Here is a 14487-nt window from a genome sequence, read left to right on the forward strand (position 1 = left end):
GACAGGGCTCGGTGATTTAAAAGAGAAGTCTACATTTCTCAGCTTTTCCAAAGTGAATTCATTATCAAGATCCTCCAAGGAAATTGTACAATTACCAAACAACAAATTCCAGTCAAATGAAATATTGGGCTTATGAGTATGAGCAAATAAAGACTTGAAGAAAGAGGCTAGCTTGGCTTCAATCTCCTCTTGAGAAGAGAATACATTCTTATCATCCATTAGACCAGAAAGCATATTTTTTCTTCTCCTCCCGGATGCAACCTTGTGGAAAAAGGAAGTATTTCTATCCCCTTCAACAAGCCAAGTAATCTTCGATCTTTGTTTCCAATACAATTCTTCTTTTTGGTAAATCTCATCAAGGGACTTCCTCAAAATTCTTCTAGTTTCAAGTTCCATAGAGGACAGTTCAATGCTCGCCTCCTTATCAAGGAGCTCCACATCATGCAAGAATTTGTCCTTCAGCACTTTACTGAAAATTCTCTTGGCCAAGGATCATTTTTTTAGGGCCGATCTAAGGCTTCCCAAATTATCAACCCAAGCTGTAGTTGGATTCACACAACCTCTAATGGGATGCCAAGGATTGAGCACCACATCAGTTAAATCGGCCTCCTTGAGACACCAGCTCTCGAACTGAAAGAGTCGTGACATCAGCTATTCGCCTTCAGGACCTCCACAAAAAGAGGCTCATGGAGTTCACCCGGAAGAAGGCCGACTTCGTGACGGAGCTCGAGGAACTCCGAAAGCATGTCAGCGATCGATCTTGGGCTCAGACTTCCAAGATCAGCTCTCTCGAGGTCGAGCTGGCGGCTGCACGGGAGAAGATCGGTCAGCTGGAGGGAAGCTTGTCCTGGCTCACAGTCCAAGCTGACCGTGATCAAGACTGGTCGAAGAAGCTTTCCGACCTTCAGAAGCAGCTGTAGGATGCTGAGGTAAACTATAATGCCTACCAAGTCGGATGGAGTGGGCAGGTAGAGGACTACCGAAGGAAGCTCCAGACGGCGACCGACGAAGTAGCCCACCTTCGGAGGTAGTTGTCCAGGAGAGTCCAGCCTGCCTCTGCATGAGGCTCCGATGAGCTCTGCTCTTTGAGGGAGACTATGGCGGAATTGTCTGTGGCCCTTGGACGGGGGGAGGTCGAACTACAGCGGCTGAAGATTCAGCTCCACGAGCAGCAGGCGGTCAAGGATGCCGAGGTAGAGTCCGAGGTCCTGAGGAGGAGGCTTCGAGAGTCAGAGGACGAGCGCCGGCGGTTCCACCGGATGTTCCAGGATATGCTGCTGAAAAAGAGGGAACTAGAAGAGGAAGTCGAAGATTTAAGGCAATCCATAGCAAGGGCCGGAACTGAGAGCTCGAAGTCGAAAGAAACTGGGCTTCCTCAGAGCCTCTTCTTCTTCTTCTTTTTTTCTTTGGCCTTTAAGGCTTTGTAATGCATACTTCACCAATAAAATGTGAATGAAATCGTTTATTACCTCACCCATTCTGGTATTAAATGGTTGTTTACCAAACTCCATTTGTCTTCCATCTTATTTGGCATCGACGTAGTTTGTAATCCCTTGCTGATTCTTGCGTTGATTCGTTGCCAATGTAGCTTGAAGGTTCCTGATTGCCGCCGTGTCGATTTGTCCTTAGGGATCAGAGATTTTCGACAAGGGTCTCCTCTCTCGTCGGGACAGGGTCCCTTGTGCCTTTGATGTGGTTCGCTTTTCACCTATCGTCGGTGTAGTTCGTCGCCTTTTCTTTTCATCTCTCCTTTTTCTTCTGTGTTTGAATAAGGGTCTTCCCTCCGCTCTTGACAGGGCCGTGAGAGTGTGGAGGAGTCATTGAGGAAGCTTTCCCCCTTGTCGATCGACCGAGTCTTTGTTTGCGTCGGGACGAGGTCCCTCCTTGTTCCCGATAGTTGGTTTCAGCTCATGTCAGGATGAGGTTCTCCTCCTGTTCCTTACAAGGCTGTGGGGGCACATAAGGGCCGTCGTGAGGGCCTCTCCTCCCATCCGATCTTTAGAAAACTGGGCCTTCGACTTTGCTCATGTTAGGACAAGATTCTCCTCCTGTTTCTAACAAAGCTGTGGGGGTGCATAAGGGCCATTGTGAGGGCCTCTTCCCCCATCCGATCTTTAAAAAATCGGGCCTTCGACTTTGCTCATGTTAGGATGAGGTCCTCCTCCTGTTCCTAACAAGGCTGTGGGGGTGCATAAGGGCCATTATGAGGACCTTTCCCCCCATCCGATCTTTAAAAAATCGGGCCTTCGACTTTGCTCATGTTAGGATGAGGTCCTCCTCCTGTTCCTAACAAGGCTGTGGGGGTGCATAAGGGCGTTGTGAGGGTCTCTCCCCCCATTCGATCTTTAGAAAATCGAACCTTCGACTTTGCTCATGTTAGGACGAGGTTCTCCTCCTGTTCCTAACAAGGCTGTGGGGGCACATAAGGGCCGTTGCGAGGGCCTCTCCCCCCATTTGGTCTTTAGAAAATCGAGCCTTCGACTTTGCTCATGTTAGGACGAGGTTCTCCTCCTGTTCCTAACACGCTTAGTTTCGTTTGTATGGGGGAGTTATCTCCCGTCATTGTAAGCTCATACCAAAAGAAAGAATGCACAAATATAAAGAGAATTTTCATTCAGGATAAAGTTGCTGACAATACACTCGTAGATTTTTCAAACCCTATAACCGTGGAAGGTCTGCTCCTCGCCGGGGTTCTCCCGAGACAGAGTTGATAATCCCAATCGGAGGCCGATCTTCTGGCTACTCCTCCCTCCTTGGCGGTTCCGACTGCGGCAGGGCCCTAGGCCGATCTTCTTTTCCTTCACGTCGGCGTCGAATGAATCTGTCGAGCCGACTCCATCTGATGAGCTCCTCGATCTCGTCTCGGAGCTGAATACACTCCTCCGTATCGTGGCCGTGGTCACGATGATAGAGGCAGAATTTTTTCGGGTTGCGCTTCCCGAGGTGCGAGCGCATCCTCTCCGGCCTTGGGAGCTGCTCCCTGACCTCCATCAGCACCCCATCAGCACTTGAGTTTTTGATGCGTTGAGAGGAGCGTAGCTGTGGAATCTCCCGGGAGGAGAGCCTCACCGAACTCGACGATCTGGGCTTCTATGTTTACGAGCTCGGGGAGGGGTCCGGGCGCACCCGTGCCCGGGAGGAGTTCGAGAGCGTGGCCTAGCTTCACTCAGCCCTTTTCCGACTGCGGGCTTGCTCGAGTCTCCCACCTATCATTCTCTCGCGGTCTCCTCATCCTTCATCTTGAAGGCTTCTTCCACTCGAACATATCCTTCGGCCCGAGCCAGTAAATCAGCAAAATCCCTGGGGTACTTCTTTTTCAGAGAGAACAAAAGGTCGTTCTTCTGGAGGCCGCCCTTCAGAGCGGCCATCGCGATCGATTGGTCCAGGTTTCGGACCTCCAACGCAGCGACGTTGAAATGATTGACATAAGCTTGGATGGATTCTCCCTCCCTTTGCTTGATGTTGATGAGGGACTCCGAACCTCTCCGGAGATACCGGCTGCTAACAAAATGAGCCGCGAACTGATGGCTCATCTGATCAAAGAAAAAGATGGTGCCCGGCTTCAACGTCGAGTATCAGTTTCTTGCTGCTCCCTTTAGGGTGGATGGGAAAGCTCGGCATAGAATGGCGTCTGGCGCGTCATGGAGCAGCATCATTGTCCGAAAGGCTTCCAGATAGTCGACTGGATCCGAGGTCCCGTCATAGCTTTCGAATTGGGGGAGCTTGAAGTTTGACGGGATCGGTTCCTGCATGATCATTTGAGAAAAAAGGAGGTCAGTACAGATGTCCCCACCATAAGTAGGGGGAGCATGGCGGAGTTCTTCAATCCGTCGGTTCATCTCTTGGAGCCTTCGATCCAGGAAGTCCTCGCGACTGCGGGTCTCGAGGGTCTTCGGGCAGAATGGAGGTAGAGATCCTCCGGGGGTAGAATCATGATCGGACTGAGGGCTCTCCACCCTCGGGTTTGTCTTTCTGAGAAGGACGGGGCGACTGGCCCAAGTGGCCCGTCCCACCGTCGGATTTTGGAATTCCGACGATGCTCTCCCCAACCGCACCGACGCCTGCGGCTGTTGTTGCTGTTGCATGGCCTGCACCGCTTCAGTGAGGCTCCTGACCTGTTGAACCAGCAGGTCGAATTGCTCCGCACCGACCGTCATTGTCGGAGGAGGAGGAGGGGCCTGAGAAACTGGAGGTGAGGCCGGAGCCTGAGATCTGACCGCGGAGGCCATGGATCGCCTGGTGGATGCTCTGTGGAGAGGCATCAAGTGAGGATCTAGTAGAAGAAGGAGAAGAGAATGTCAGAGAAGATGATCGAAATCAATCTCGTTGAGCACTCCTTTAAGAACAAGGATACTACAAAGACATAGCCCTCCTTCTAGCGCCAATTCTATTGGTGCAAAATTTCACCGAGGCCAGAGAAGCTGGAGCTGGGATGACCGCGGTCGCCTTCGGGACCTGCAAAGAAAGTCTAAACCAGAGTTGGGGGTGCTCCGGCAAGACCCTCCGACACTCAAGTCAGTACTCTGCTTCAACAGAAATGGAGTGCTCGAGTAGGAATTTTGACAGAGTTTTGAGATAGAGTTACCAGCTTAGAGAAAAATGTATCTGAGGGTCCTTATTTATAGACGGAGGGGGCACCCGATTGACAGCGACGCCTGTAACCGCCTGGCAGTGGGCTGTTCAGAGCCGCCTGGAGTTTATTACGGAGAGTAGTGGCACCATGGGTCGTTTAGGGCCACGTGGAGTTGGTTACGGAGAGTGGAGTGGTGGCTGTTGTCGTGACTTGCCAGAGTGTGGTGGAGCCGTATGGAATTTGCTGCAGGGAGTGGAGCAGGGTAGTGGACTTCGTCGTGGCTTGCCAGAGAGTGATGGAACTGCGTGAAATCTGTTGCAGGGAGGAGGGCGGCTCTTGTCGTGACTTGTCAGAGAGCTCGGATCCGTTGGTTGGAGCTCGGCTAGGACATCTAATGGAGTGGGATGGCTCTCTATTGTTGGTCTGGGAGAAGCTCGGATATCTGTGAAGCTGCTGACGAGTCTACTATTGTCGGGTACCTTAGGCACTGATACTACCGGTGGGGGTCACCTGCTGTAGAAGCTCGGACAGAGACTTTCCATTGGCGAAGTTCGGTAGGAATCTGATTGCTAGAAAAATCCGTCTGGGATTCGCCCAATGTGGAAACTCACCTGAGGATGATCCGTTGGGGAAGTGCGGTTTCATGAAGGATCTGGCAGAGGGTCAGTCGGTGATGGACTTTGGATGGCGTTGGGGAGGTTCGGCAGACATCGGAGGCGATCGATCGTTGTAGGAATTCAGCTGCTGAAACTCGATCATCGTAGAAGCTCGTCCAATATCCAACCGCTATGAAAGTTCGGTCGAAGTCTGGTTCTTGTAGAAGGCTGAAAGGAGACCGCTTATTGTAGAAGCTCGATCGAAGGTCGGTTGTCGCGGGACCCGACTACGAAAAAGTTCGGCTAAAGTCTACCTGTAATGGAAGTTCGGAAGGAATACGTTTACAGCAGAGGCTCGGATGGAATTTGCTTACAGTAGGGATCCGAGGTAGGCCGCCTGCTGTAAGGGTTCAGAGTAGACTGCTCACAGCAGGAGTTCGGGGCGGACCGCTCATAGTGGAAGTTTGGAGTAGACTGCTCACAGCAGGAGTTCGGGGCGGACCACTCGTAGTGGAAGTTCGGAGTAGGCCGCTCGTGGTAGAAGTTCGGCTATCGCAGGAGCTCGGCTGGAAGCCTAAAGGCGGTCGACCATCGTAGAAACTTGGAAGGAGTCCGATTACCATAGAAATCTTGTTGTCGGAGAAGCTCGGATGCTGATGAAGCCTGACCTGAGATGCTGGAGCGAGATGACGTCTGATGGATCGACAGCAGTCTGACCTGTAAGAAAATTTTTCATCGAAGTTGACTCCAATAAGGATCCTCCGACATTCAAATCAGATTTTCCGCATGAGATGGAAAAGAGCGAGCGTTTGTGAGAGAGAGAGGCGCATACTTTTTGGGATCCCCTATTTATCGTTTATAAGTAAGATTGGAGCCTTGGGAAAAGGAGAGCATGAGGATGTCAGAGATTTTTGCCTCTCATTTAATATCTTCGAGAATCATGCCTGATAACATCATCTCATTGTATGTGGAGGCCCTATCTATTAATGGCATGAGTTGGCATGAGTTGACTATTAGAAGCTGAGTATGGGGGGCTTGCATTACTCATGATTACTCACATATTTTTAGTAAAAGACATGACGGACTATAAAGAGGCCTCATGGAGGCCAACGACCGAAGCTGATAGTGGAGGCCGATGGTGGGATCAACAGCAAAGGATTGGTCGGCTGAGAGTGGATCGACAGTCGATGCATCGGCCAAGGCCACTATGAGACTCATAGGTCGAGGTGGGGATCGAACGAGCACAGAGAGCATGGACATCTATGGGTAGAAGCCGGGCACATGGGTAAGTCCTCTCCTTGCTCTTCATCTCCCGTCACCTTTTCTCTATCCTCCATCTCTTCTTCTTTTCTTTTTTTGTCTGGTATTGTCTATGGAGAAATGGGACAAGAAGAGGAGAAATCAATGAATATGTCAGGCTCAAATGATCTAGGGCAATTCTCGAGGCATATGCATAGTAGACAACATACAACCGAAAATTAATGAAGTACATAGGGTAGCATAGCATGTCATCCTCTATGGGTTTTGATTTGGTCTGAGGGCGAAGGTCCGATGCATATACAGCCGCACAAAGATGGCCTTAAAAAGCTGGATACACGCAAGAGACCTCAGGACTGTTTACAGGCGGCTTCAAAGCCAATGAAGGCACACCTTATGGATCTATAAGAAGCATGGTGTTCTATGATTTGATGGGATCACGAGGAGGTTAATTTTTTCTGTGGTATTTTGACATAGTCACTGGAGTGGCTTATGATTTGAGGTAAAGATCGATCAAATATCTTTAGAGAAGAAGTTTGAGCCACAATATCCCTTGGATCGGTGTACGATATCATTTTTGTTCTTTCAATATTTCATCGGTGATGGGCATTAGAGGTGGTAGTGGGTTGGGTATAAGCAGGGTCGGCCCTGGGGCAGGTCAAACTGGATTACCGCCTCAGGCCCAAGCCTTGCATTGATGTTTCAATACGATGCAAAGATGGCTTTGTACAATATTATAATAAAAAATAATTAAATAGATTAATGATGGATTTTATATGCTGCTTGATGAATATATCTATAAAAAATTATTCTACGTAGATTAATTTTTTAATAATAATTAATATTTAAAGTACATTAATTTTTAATAGAAAAGGCTCCACTTTTTCATTTAGCTCCAAATCTAAAAAATACCAGGACCGACTCTGATTATAAGTTGAATAGATCATTATACCTACAATATTCATACTTGCCTCAAGATGAGGCTGGATGAGTAGGATCGGACAAGTTTGGATGATTCGGATCAGAAGAAGCTACAAAAATTTATTTTTTTATATATAAATTAAATTTTTTTTTATCTTGAGAAGAGAATTTCTATATATCGGAAGGTTTGGAGAGGGATTTATATTATTCGTATCTATCTAAAATTCATTATAGGTCAAGTAAAATTCATCTTATTCAAATCGAGTCGATTGAGCTATTCGATGGGATAAAATAAATCGCCATCCCTAATGGGCATGTGCAAGTGCTTGTACCGTCAATAGTATCGTTGGTGTCCTCCTTTTTGATAAATGTCAACGTTCTTCGAATTAATGAAATCTTGAACAAGTGTGTCAGGTAGGCCCGCTTATAAGTCAAACCTGATCTGATTTAGACCCAATCGTACATCTATTGTTGAGCATGGTTTGGAGAATAGGAACCGACTTCCTATCAGTTAGATGCATGCCCATGTCGTGAAGGCCGGTCTGCCCTCTAGCCCATTTGTTGCATCCGCTCTCGTTGATTCGTATGGCAAATGCATCTCCATTACCTATGCCCGGCAATTGTTCGAAGAATGTCCGCAACGAAATGTTGTCGTGTGGAATGCGATGATCTCACTCTACTCCCATTCTAACGATATAGCCAACGCGCTGCGACTGTTTGAGCTCATGGATGTCACACCCACCGAGTCATCCTACAATTCAATAATCGCAGCACTCGCAGAATCCGATGACGGGTCGTCTCAAGCTCTCGGTTTCTATCGCCGGATGCAGGGATCAGGTTTGCAGCCCAACCTGATCACGGTTCTAGCGCTCTTACCTGCTTGTGTAAGCATTGGCGCATTGAATTTGATCAAACAAGTTCACGGCTTTGCCGTTAGACATCAGATCCAACTGCATTCCCACCTGTCCAGTGGACTTGTTGAAGTTTATGGCAGGTGCGGTTGTTTGATCACTGCACGTAGAATTTTCGATCAGATGCTGGAGAGGGACGTGGTAGCATGGAGCTCCATGATATCAGCGTATGCATTCCATGGCAACGCTCAAATTGTGATGTCTCTTCTTCAGAAAATGGAAAGAGACGATGTACGGCCGGATGGGATTATGTTTCTTGGTGTGTTAAAAGCATGCAGTCATGCGGGACTTGCAGATGATGCGTTGGAATATTTTGAGCTAATGACTAAAGGCTATGGAGTTGTGGCAGGAAGTGATCACTACTCGTGCTTGGTGGATGTTTTGAGCCGAGCAGGGAGATTGAATGAGGCTTATGAGGTTATACAGGGGATGCCTGTTAAAGCGACTGCTAAGGCTTGGGGTGCACTTCTCGGGGCTTGCCGGAATTATGGAGAAGTCAGGCTTGCGGAGATTGCAGGAGGAGTGTTGTTTGAGATAGAGCCAGAGAATGCAGGGAACTTTGTTTTGCTGTCAAGCATCTACGCCGCCGCAGGGAAATATGAGGAGGCAGAGAGGGTCAGAAGGCAGATGGAGGAAAGAGGGGTTAAGAGGATGCCTGGAAGCAGTTGGTTTATATCTCAGAAGTCTTAAAAGTTGTAGCTCATCATCACCGTTGTTCTAGATTAGGACTTTTACAGGCTTCTGGGGCTTCCTTAGCCTTGATCAAGCGTATCAGATTGGGACATCGATTTGAACATGCGAAAAGGGATCATATGTGGGGTAGTCTTTTGATTTTTTTTTTTTTTTTTTGTAAGAAACGGATGAAGATGGGGATGTTAATGGTGTAAATGTTGTTTTGTTTGTAAGAATTCCCTTGTCAGCGTGTCGTCATCCACAAAGGACACCACAGAGATTCTTTATTTCCTATTTATTCGTGTCATTATCTGACATATGGAGACAATTAGCTTGACAAGCATTGCTCTTCTATTCAGATGCAGTAATAGCATAGTGGTGTATGGCTGGCTATTTGATCATAGTTTAGTTTGGCTGAAGTAAATCTGGAGAGTCTGAATGTGAACACTGGCTTTATCATCTGATGTTATCATTGGGAGGCAACTTGGTGGCACCTTCTTCAAAGATGATAAGATGTTACATTGAGAAGAGCCCTACATAAAAGAAATTTAGGTACTATCCATGTATTATATATACAAACATACGTATATATAGGTGACATCAAGTGTAAGGTGAACCTGCAAAACCAAGATCCACATAGCCATTTCTACTGTTGAAGTTCTGGAATGCTTGGACATCAAAGGTTAACCAACTTTATTCTCATTGCTTGCGGCAATGACATAAAAATCTTCCAAAATAACAGTTGGAGACCATAACTACAATACACTTTCCAATTATTTGTGAGTGTAGACTACATATACTGGCATAAATAACCCCCTCTGATCCAAGATTAGAAATTTGAGACAGAGACGACACCAAGAGTTTCTCGTCGATCTGCACTGATAAAGTCAATAGAGCCAAGAATTTTTTTCCAGGGAATAATGATCCCCTTTAACTGACCTTCCACCGGGATGGTGCAAAAGTTCCACCGATTACGGATTAATTTTTATGCTTTCTGAATAGCTTAATAGGAAGTTTAGTCTCTAATAAGCAACAAACATCGGGATTGTGATTCCTAATTAACTTCTTGACATGGCTATTGAAAGACGGCTTGACAACCCCCCCTACAATTTCAAGTAAGGATTTAACATCAGAATCTGAGGAGAGAGATGAATTGGGATGCAATTCATCAACCTCGTTGGTTCAAACTGAAACAGAAGGAGATTCGTAGATCCGAGCACTAGCCTGCAAGATCACCAATTTTTTCTTCCCTGCCAAAATGCAGGTACGGCGGAGAGTACTTCTCTCAAATGATGGAGAAAGTCTTCATGAGAAATGACGGTCACGGCTAATGATCACCGTGTTCAGAGAAGTCCCGTCCAGGTGACTTCTTTAATTCTCAATTGGTCGACCATATTGGCATAATTAGATTTCAACGTGGTTGAATCAGATGCAGCGTAACTTGGCGTGACCATCTTTTCGACGACCAAGACCTTGGGTTCCCGGAGAGTCCCGGTCGAGTGAGTCCATTGCTCCAGATACTGCGCCACAATTCTCGCTTGAGGCGGCCGTGGAAACGGGGGGAACCTCGGCCTATAAGATTGGTTGGACGTTGGAGAGCCCTATTTATGCCGTCTCCTTCCTCCTCGCATCCTGCAGCAGGAGAACCCAAGACGCCACCAAAACCCTAATCTCATACCTCCTCTATTCTTCTCTCCTCCACCCCACTCCGTCTCTCTCTAGCTCGCGCGCGCGCTCTCTCTCTGGAGAGATTCGCCTTCTTCCTTCATGGCAAAGCCCGGCGGCAACACCCAAGTCGACCGCATCAGCGACCTTTCCGACGATATCCTCATCCACATCCTTTCCTTCCTCCCTACCAACCAAGCATTCCAGAACAGCATCCTCTCTAGAAGATGGAGGTATCTCCCTGTACTTCGGCTGCGAAAATCTCTCTGTACTTCCTTCATTCGAAATTCGAACTCGGAAGTAGGGGGACTGGTATTGGGTATAAAATACCCCCAGCCGAAGTTCTCAGCAGGATTGATCCTCCCAAGACTCATCCGACTTTCGACTGCAGATGGTACCTCTCCGGACTTCTCCAACAGCCGGATTTCCACGGTGTTGACTGAATTTCCTCGACGGACGAACTCCCACTGCACCACCCCAAACTCCTTCAACATGAGTTCCCTCAGTCGTCTATCCAGCCGCCCCAGGCGCTCACTAAGCTCTGCTACCAGCCGACCTCCTACGACCGTCGGCTGCTCCCCAAATCCCTTCCAGACTCCTTCCAGCCAGGTTCAACTCCAACCCAAACTGCCTCAGGCCTCACCAACAGCCGAACTTCACCAACGGCAGATTTCTACAACTACCGGACTCCTAAGAGAGCCGAATCTCATCTCCAACTCTAGCTACAGGCAGACTTAGTCCGGACTCCTATGGAAGCCGGACTTCGTCCCCAACCTCAACGGCTGGAAGGCTTCGCCCGGACTCCCACGGGAGCCGGGCTTCGTCCTCAACCTCGACTGCTGGTAAGCTTCGTCCGGACTCCTAAGGGAGCCGGACTTCGCCCCCGACGCCAACTGCAGGTGGACTTCGACCGGACTCCTAAGGGAGCCGAATCTCGTCTCCAACTCCAGCTACAGGCAGACTTAGTCCGGACTCCTACGGGAGCCGGACTTCGTCTCCAACCTCAACGGCTGGAAGGCTTCGCCCGGACTCCCACAGGAGCTGGGCTTCGTCCTCAACCTCGACTGCTGGTAAGCTTCGTCCGGACTCCTAAAGGAGCCAGACTTCGTCCCCGACTTTGACTGCTGGTAAGCTTCGTCCGGACTCCTAAGGGAGCTGGACTTCATCCCTGATTTTGATTGCAGATGGACTTAGTCCGGACTCCTACGGGAGTCGGACTTCGTCCCCAACCTCAACGGCTGGAAGGCTTCGCCCGGACTCCCACGGGAGCCGCGCTTCATCCTCAACCTCGACTGCTGGCAAGCTTCGTCCGGACTCCTAAGGGAGCCGGACTTCGTCCCCGACTTTGACTGCTGGTAAGCTTCGTCCGGACTCCTAAGGGAGCCGGACTTCATCCCTGATTTTGATTGTAGATGGACTTAGTCCGGACTCCTTCAGGAGCCGGACTTCGTCCCCAACCTCAACGGTTGGAAGGCTTCGTCCGGACTCCCACGGGAGTCGGGCTTCGTCCTCAACCTCGACTGCTGGCAAGCTTCGTTCGGACTCCTAAAAGAGCTGGACTTCATCCCTGATTTTGATTGCAGATAGACTCCGTCCGGACTCCTACGGGAGCCGGACTTGGTCCCCAACCTCAACGGCTAGAAGGCTCCGTCCGGACTCCCACGGGAGCCGGGCTTCGTCCTCAACCTCGACTGCTGGCAAGCTTCGTCCGGACTCCTAAGGGAGCCGGACTTCGTCCCCGACTTTGACTGCTGGCAAGCTTCGTCCGGACTCCTAAGGTAGCTGGACTTCGTCCCCGACTTTGATTGCTGGTAAGCTTCGTCCGGACTCCTAAGGGAGCCAGACTTCATCCTTGATTTTGATTACAGATGGACTTAGTCCGGACTCCTTCAGGACCCGGACTTCGTCCCCAACCTCAACGGCTGGAAGGCTTCGCCCGGACTCCCACGGGAGCTGGGCTTCATCCTCGACCTCGACTGCTGGCAAGCTTCGTCCGGACTCCTAAGGGAGCCGGACTTCATCCCTGATTTTGATTGCAGATAGACTCCGTCCGAACTCCTACGGGAGCCGGACTTGGTTCCCAACCTCAACGGCTGGAAGGCTCCGCCCGGACTCCCACGGGAGCCGGGCTTCGTCCTCAACCTCGACTGCTGGCAAGCTTCGTCCGGACTCCTAAGAGAGCCAGACTTCGTCCCCGACTTTGACAGCTGGCAAGCTTCGTCCGGACTCCTAAGGTAGTCGGACTTCGTCCCCGACTTTGACTGCCGGTAAGCTTCGTCCGGACTCCTAAGGGAGCCGGACTTCATCCCTGATTTTGATTGCAGATGGACTTAGTCCAGACTCCTTCAGGACCCGGACTTCATCCCCAACCTCAACGGTTGGAAGGCTTCGCCCGGACTCCCACGGGAGCCGGGCTTCGTCCTCGACCTCGACTGCTGGCAAGCTTCGTCAGGACTCCTAAGGGAGCCGGACTTCATCCCTAATTTTGATTGCAGATAGACTCCGTCCGGACTCCTACGGGAGCCAGACTTCGTCTCCAACCTCAATGGCTGGAAAGCTCCGTCCGGACTCCCACGAAAGTCGGGCTTCATCCTCAACCTCGACTGCTCGCAAGCTTCGTCCGGACTCCTAAGGGAGCCAGACTTCATCCCCGACTTTGACTGCTGGCAAGCTTCGTCCGGACTCCTAAGGGAGCCGGACTTCGTCCCCGACTTTGACTGCTGGTAAGCTTCGTCCGGACTCCTAAGGGAGCCAAACTTTATCCCTGATTTTGATTGCAGATGGACTTAGTCCAGACTCCTTCAGGAGCCAGACTTCGTCCCCAACCTCAACGGCTGGAAGGCTTCGCCCGGACTCCCACGGGAGCCGGGCTTCGTCCTCGACCTCGACTGCTGGCAAGCTTCGTCGGGACTCCTAAGAGAGCCGGACTTCATCCCTGACTTTGATTGCAGCTCCGTCCGAACTCCTACGGGAGCCAGACTTGGTCCCCAACCTCAATGGCTGAAAGGCTTCGCCCGGACTCCCACGGGAGTCGGGCTTCGTCCTTAACCTCGACTGCTGATAAGCTTCGTTCGGACTCCTAAGGGAGCCAGACTTCGCCCCCGACACCAATTGCAGGTGGACTCCGTCCGGATTTCCACGGGAGTCGGGCTTCATCCCTAACCCCGATTGAAAGAAGACTTCATCCGGACTCCCACGGGAGCCGGACTCCAAGTTCCTCTCAGACGGGTGGCCAGCCACCTCTCTCCGCCAGACACTCCAGCCGAACTTCGACCGACAGGCCTGGGCCCACTGGTGGGCCGCAGCAACGGCCACGATACTGCTCCACCTCCAGCGACGGATCCCGCGCGGCTCCATCACTCCCTGGCAGATCGCTATAATGACCACGATTCTGCTCCACCTCCTGCGATGGATCCCGCGCGGCTCCATCACTTTCTGGCAGATCGCTATAATGACCACAATTCTGCTCCACTCCCTGCGACGAATATCGCGCAATTCCTCCCACCTCCTGACAAGTCACGATAACGGGCGCCGTTCCACTACCCGCAATAGACTCCATGTGTCACGTTTGGGTGGTGGCCACGATCCCGCTCCACTACTCTTCGCAACAAACTCCGCTTGACTCCGGACAGTCCACTACCAGACGGTTACAGATGTCACTATCAGTCTACTGTCCCCTTTTTGCTTATAAAAGGAGGACCCCAGATACGTTATTCTATAAGCTCTATTTTCTATCCCAAAACTCTGCAAAAATTTTTGTTCGAGCACTCCATTCTTGTTGAGGCAGAAAATTGACTTGAGCATTGGAGGGTCTTGCCGGAGCAACCCCACCTCTGGTTTAGACTTCTTTTGCAGGTCCCGGCGGTGACCGCGACTCCCTCGGCTCCAGCTT

At 50.2% G+C, this 14487-nt stretch overlaps 1 protein-coding gene across 1 annotated transcript; it reads left to right on the forward strand.

Annotated features, from left to right (window-relative positions):
* The first annotated feature begins 7751 nt into the window (after positions 1–7751).
* LOC140855757 (putative pentatricopeptide repeat-containing protein At1g03510) lies at positions 7752–9366 on the forward strand. The gene has a single exon (XM_073252406.1). The coding sequence runs from the start codon at positions 7863–7865 to the stop codon at positions 8946–8948; it is 1086 nt and encodes a 361-aa protein (XP_073108507.1). The 5' UTR covers positions 7752–7862; the 3' UTR covers positions 8949–9366.
* The last annotated feature ends 5121 nt before the right edge of the window (positions 9367–14487 follow it).

This window comes from Elaeis guineensis, chromosome 2 (assembly GCF_000442705.2).
Source record: "Elaeis guineensis isolate ETL-2024a chromosome 2, EG11, whole genome shotgun sequence".
NCBI lineage: Eukaryota > Viridiplantae > Streptophyta > Magnoliopsida > Arecales > Arecaceae > Elaeis > Elaeis guineensis.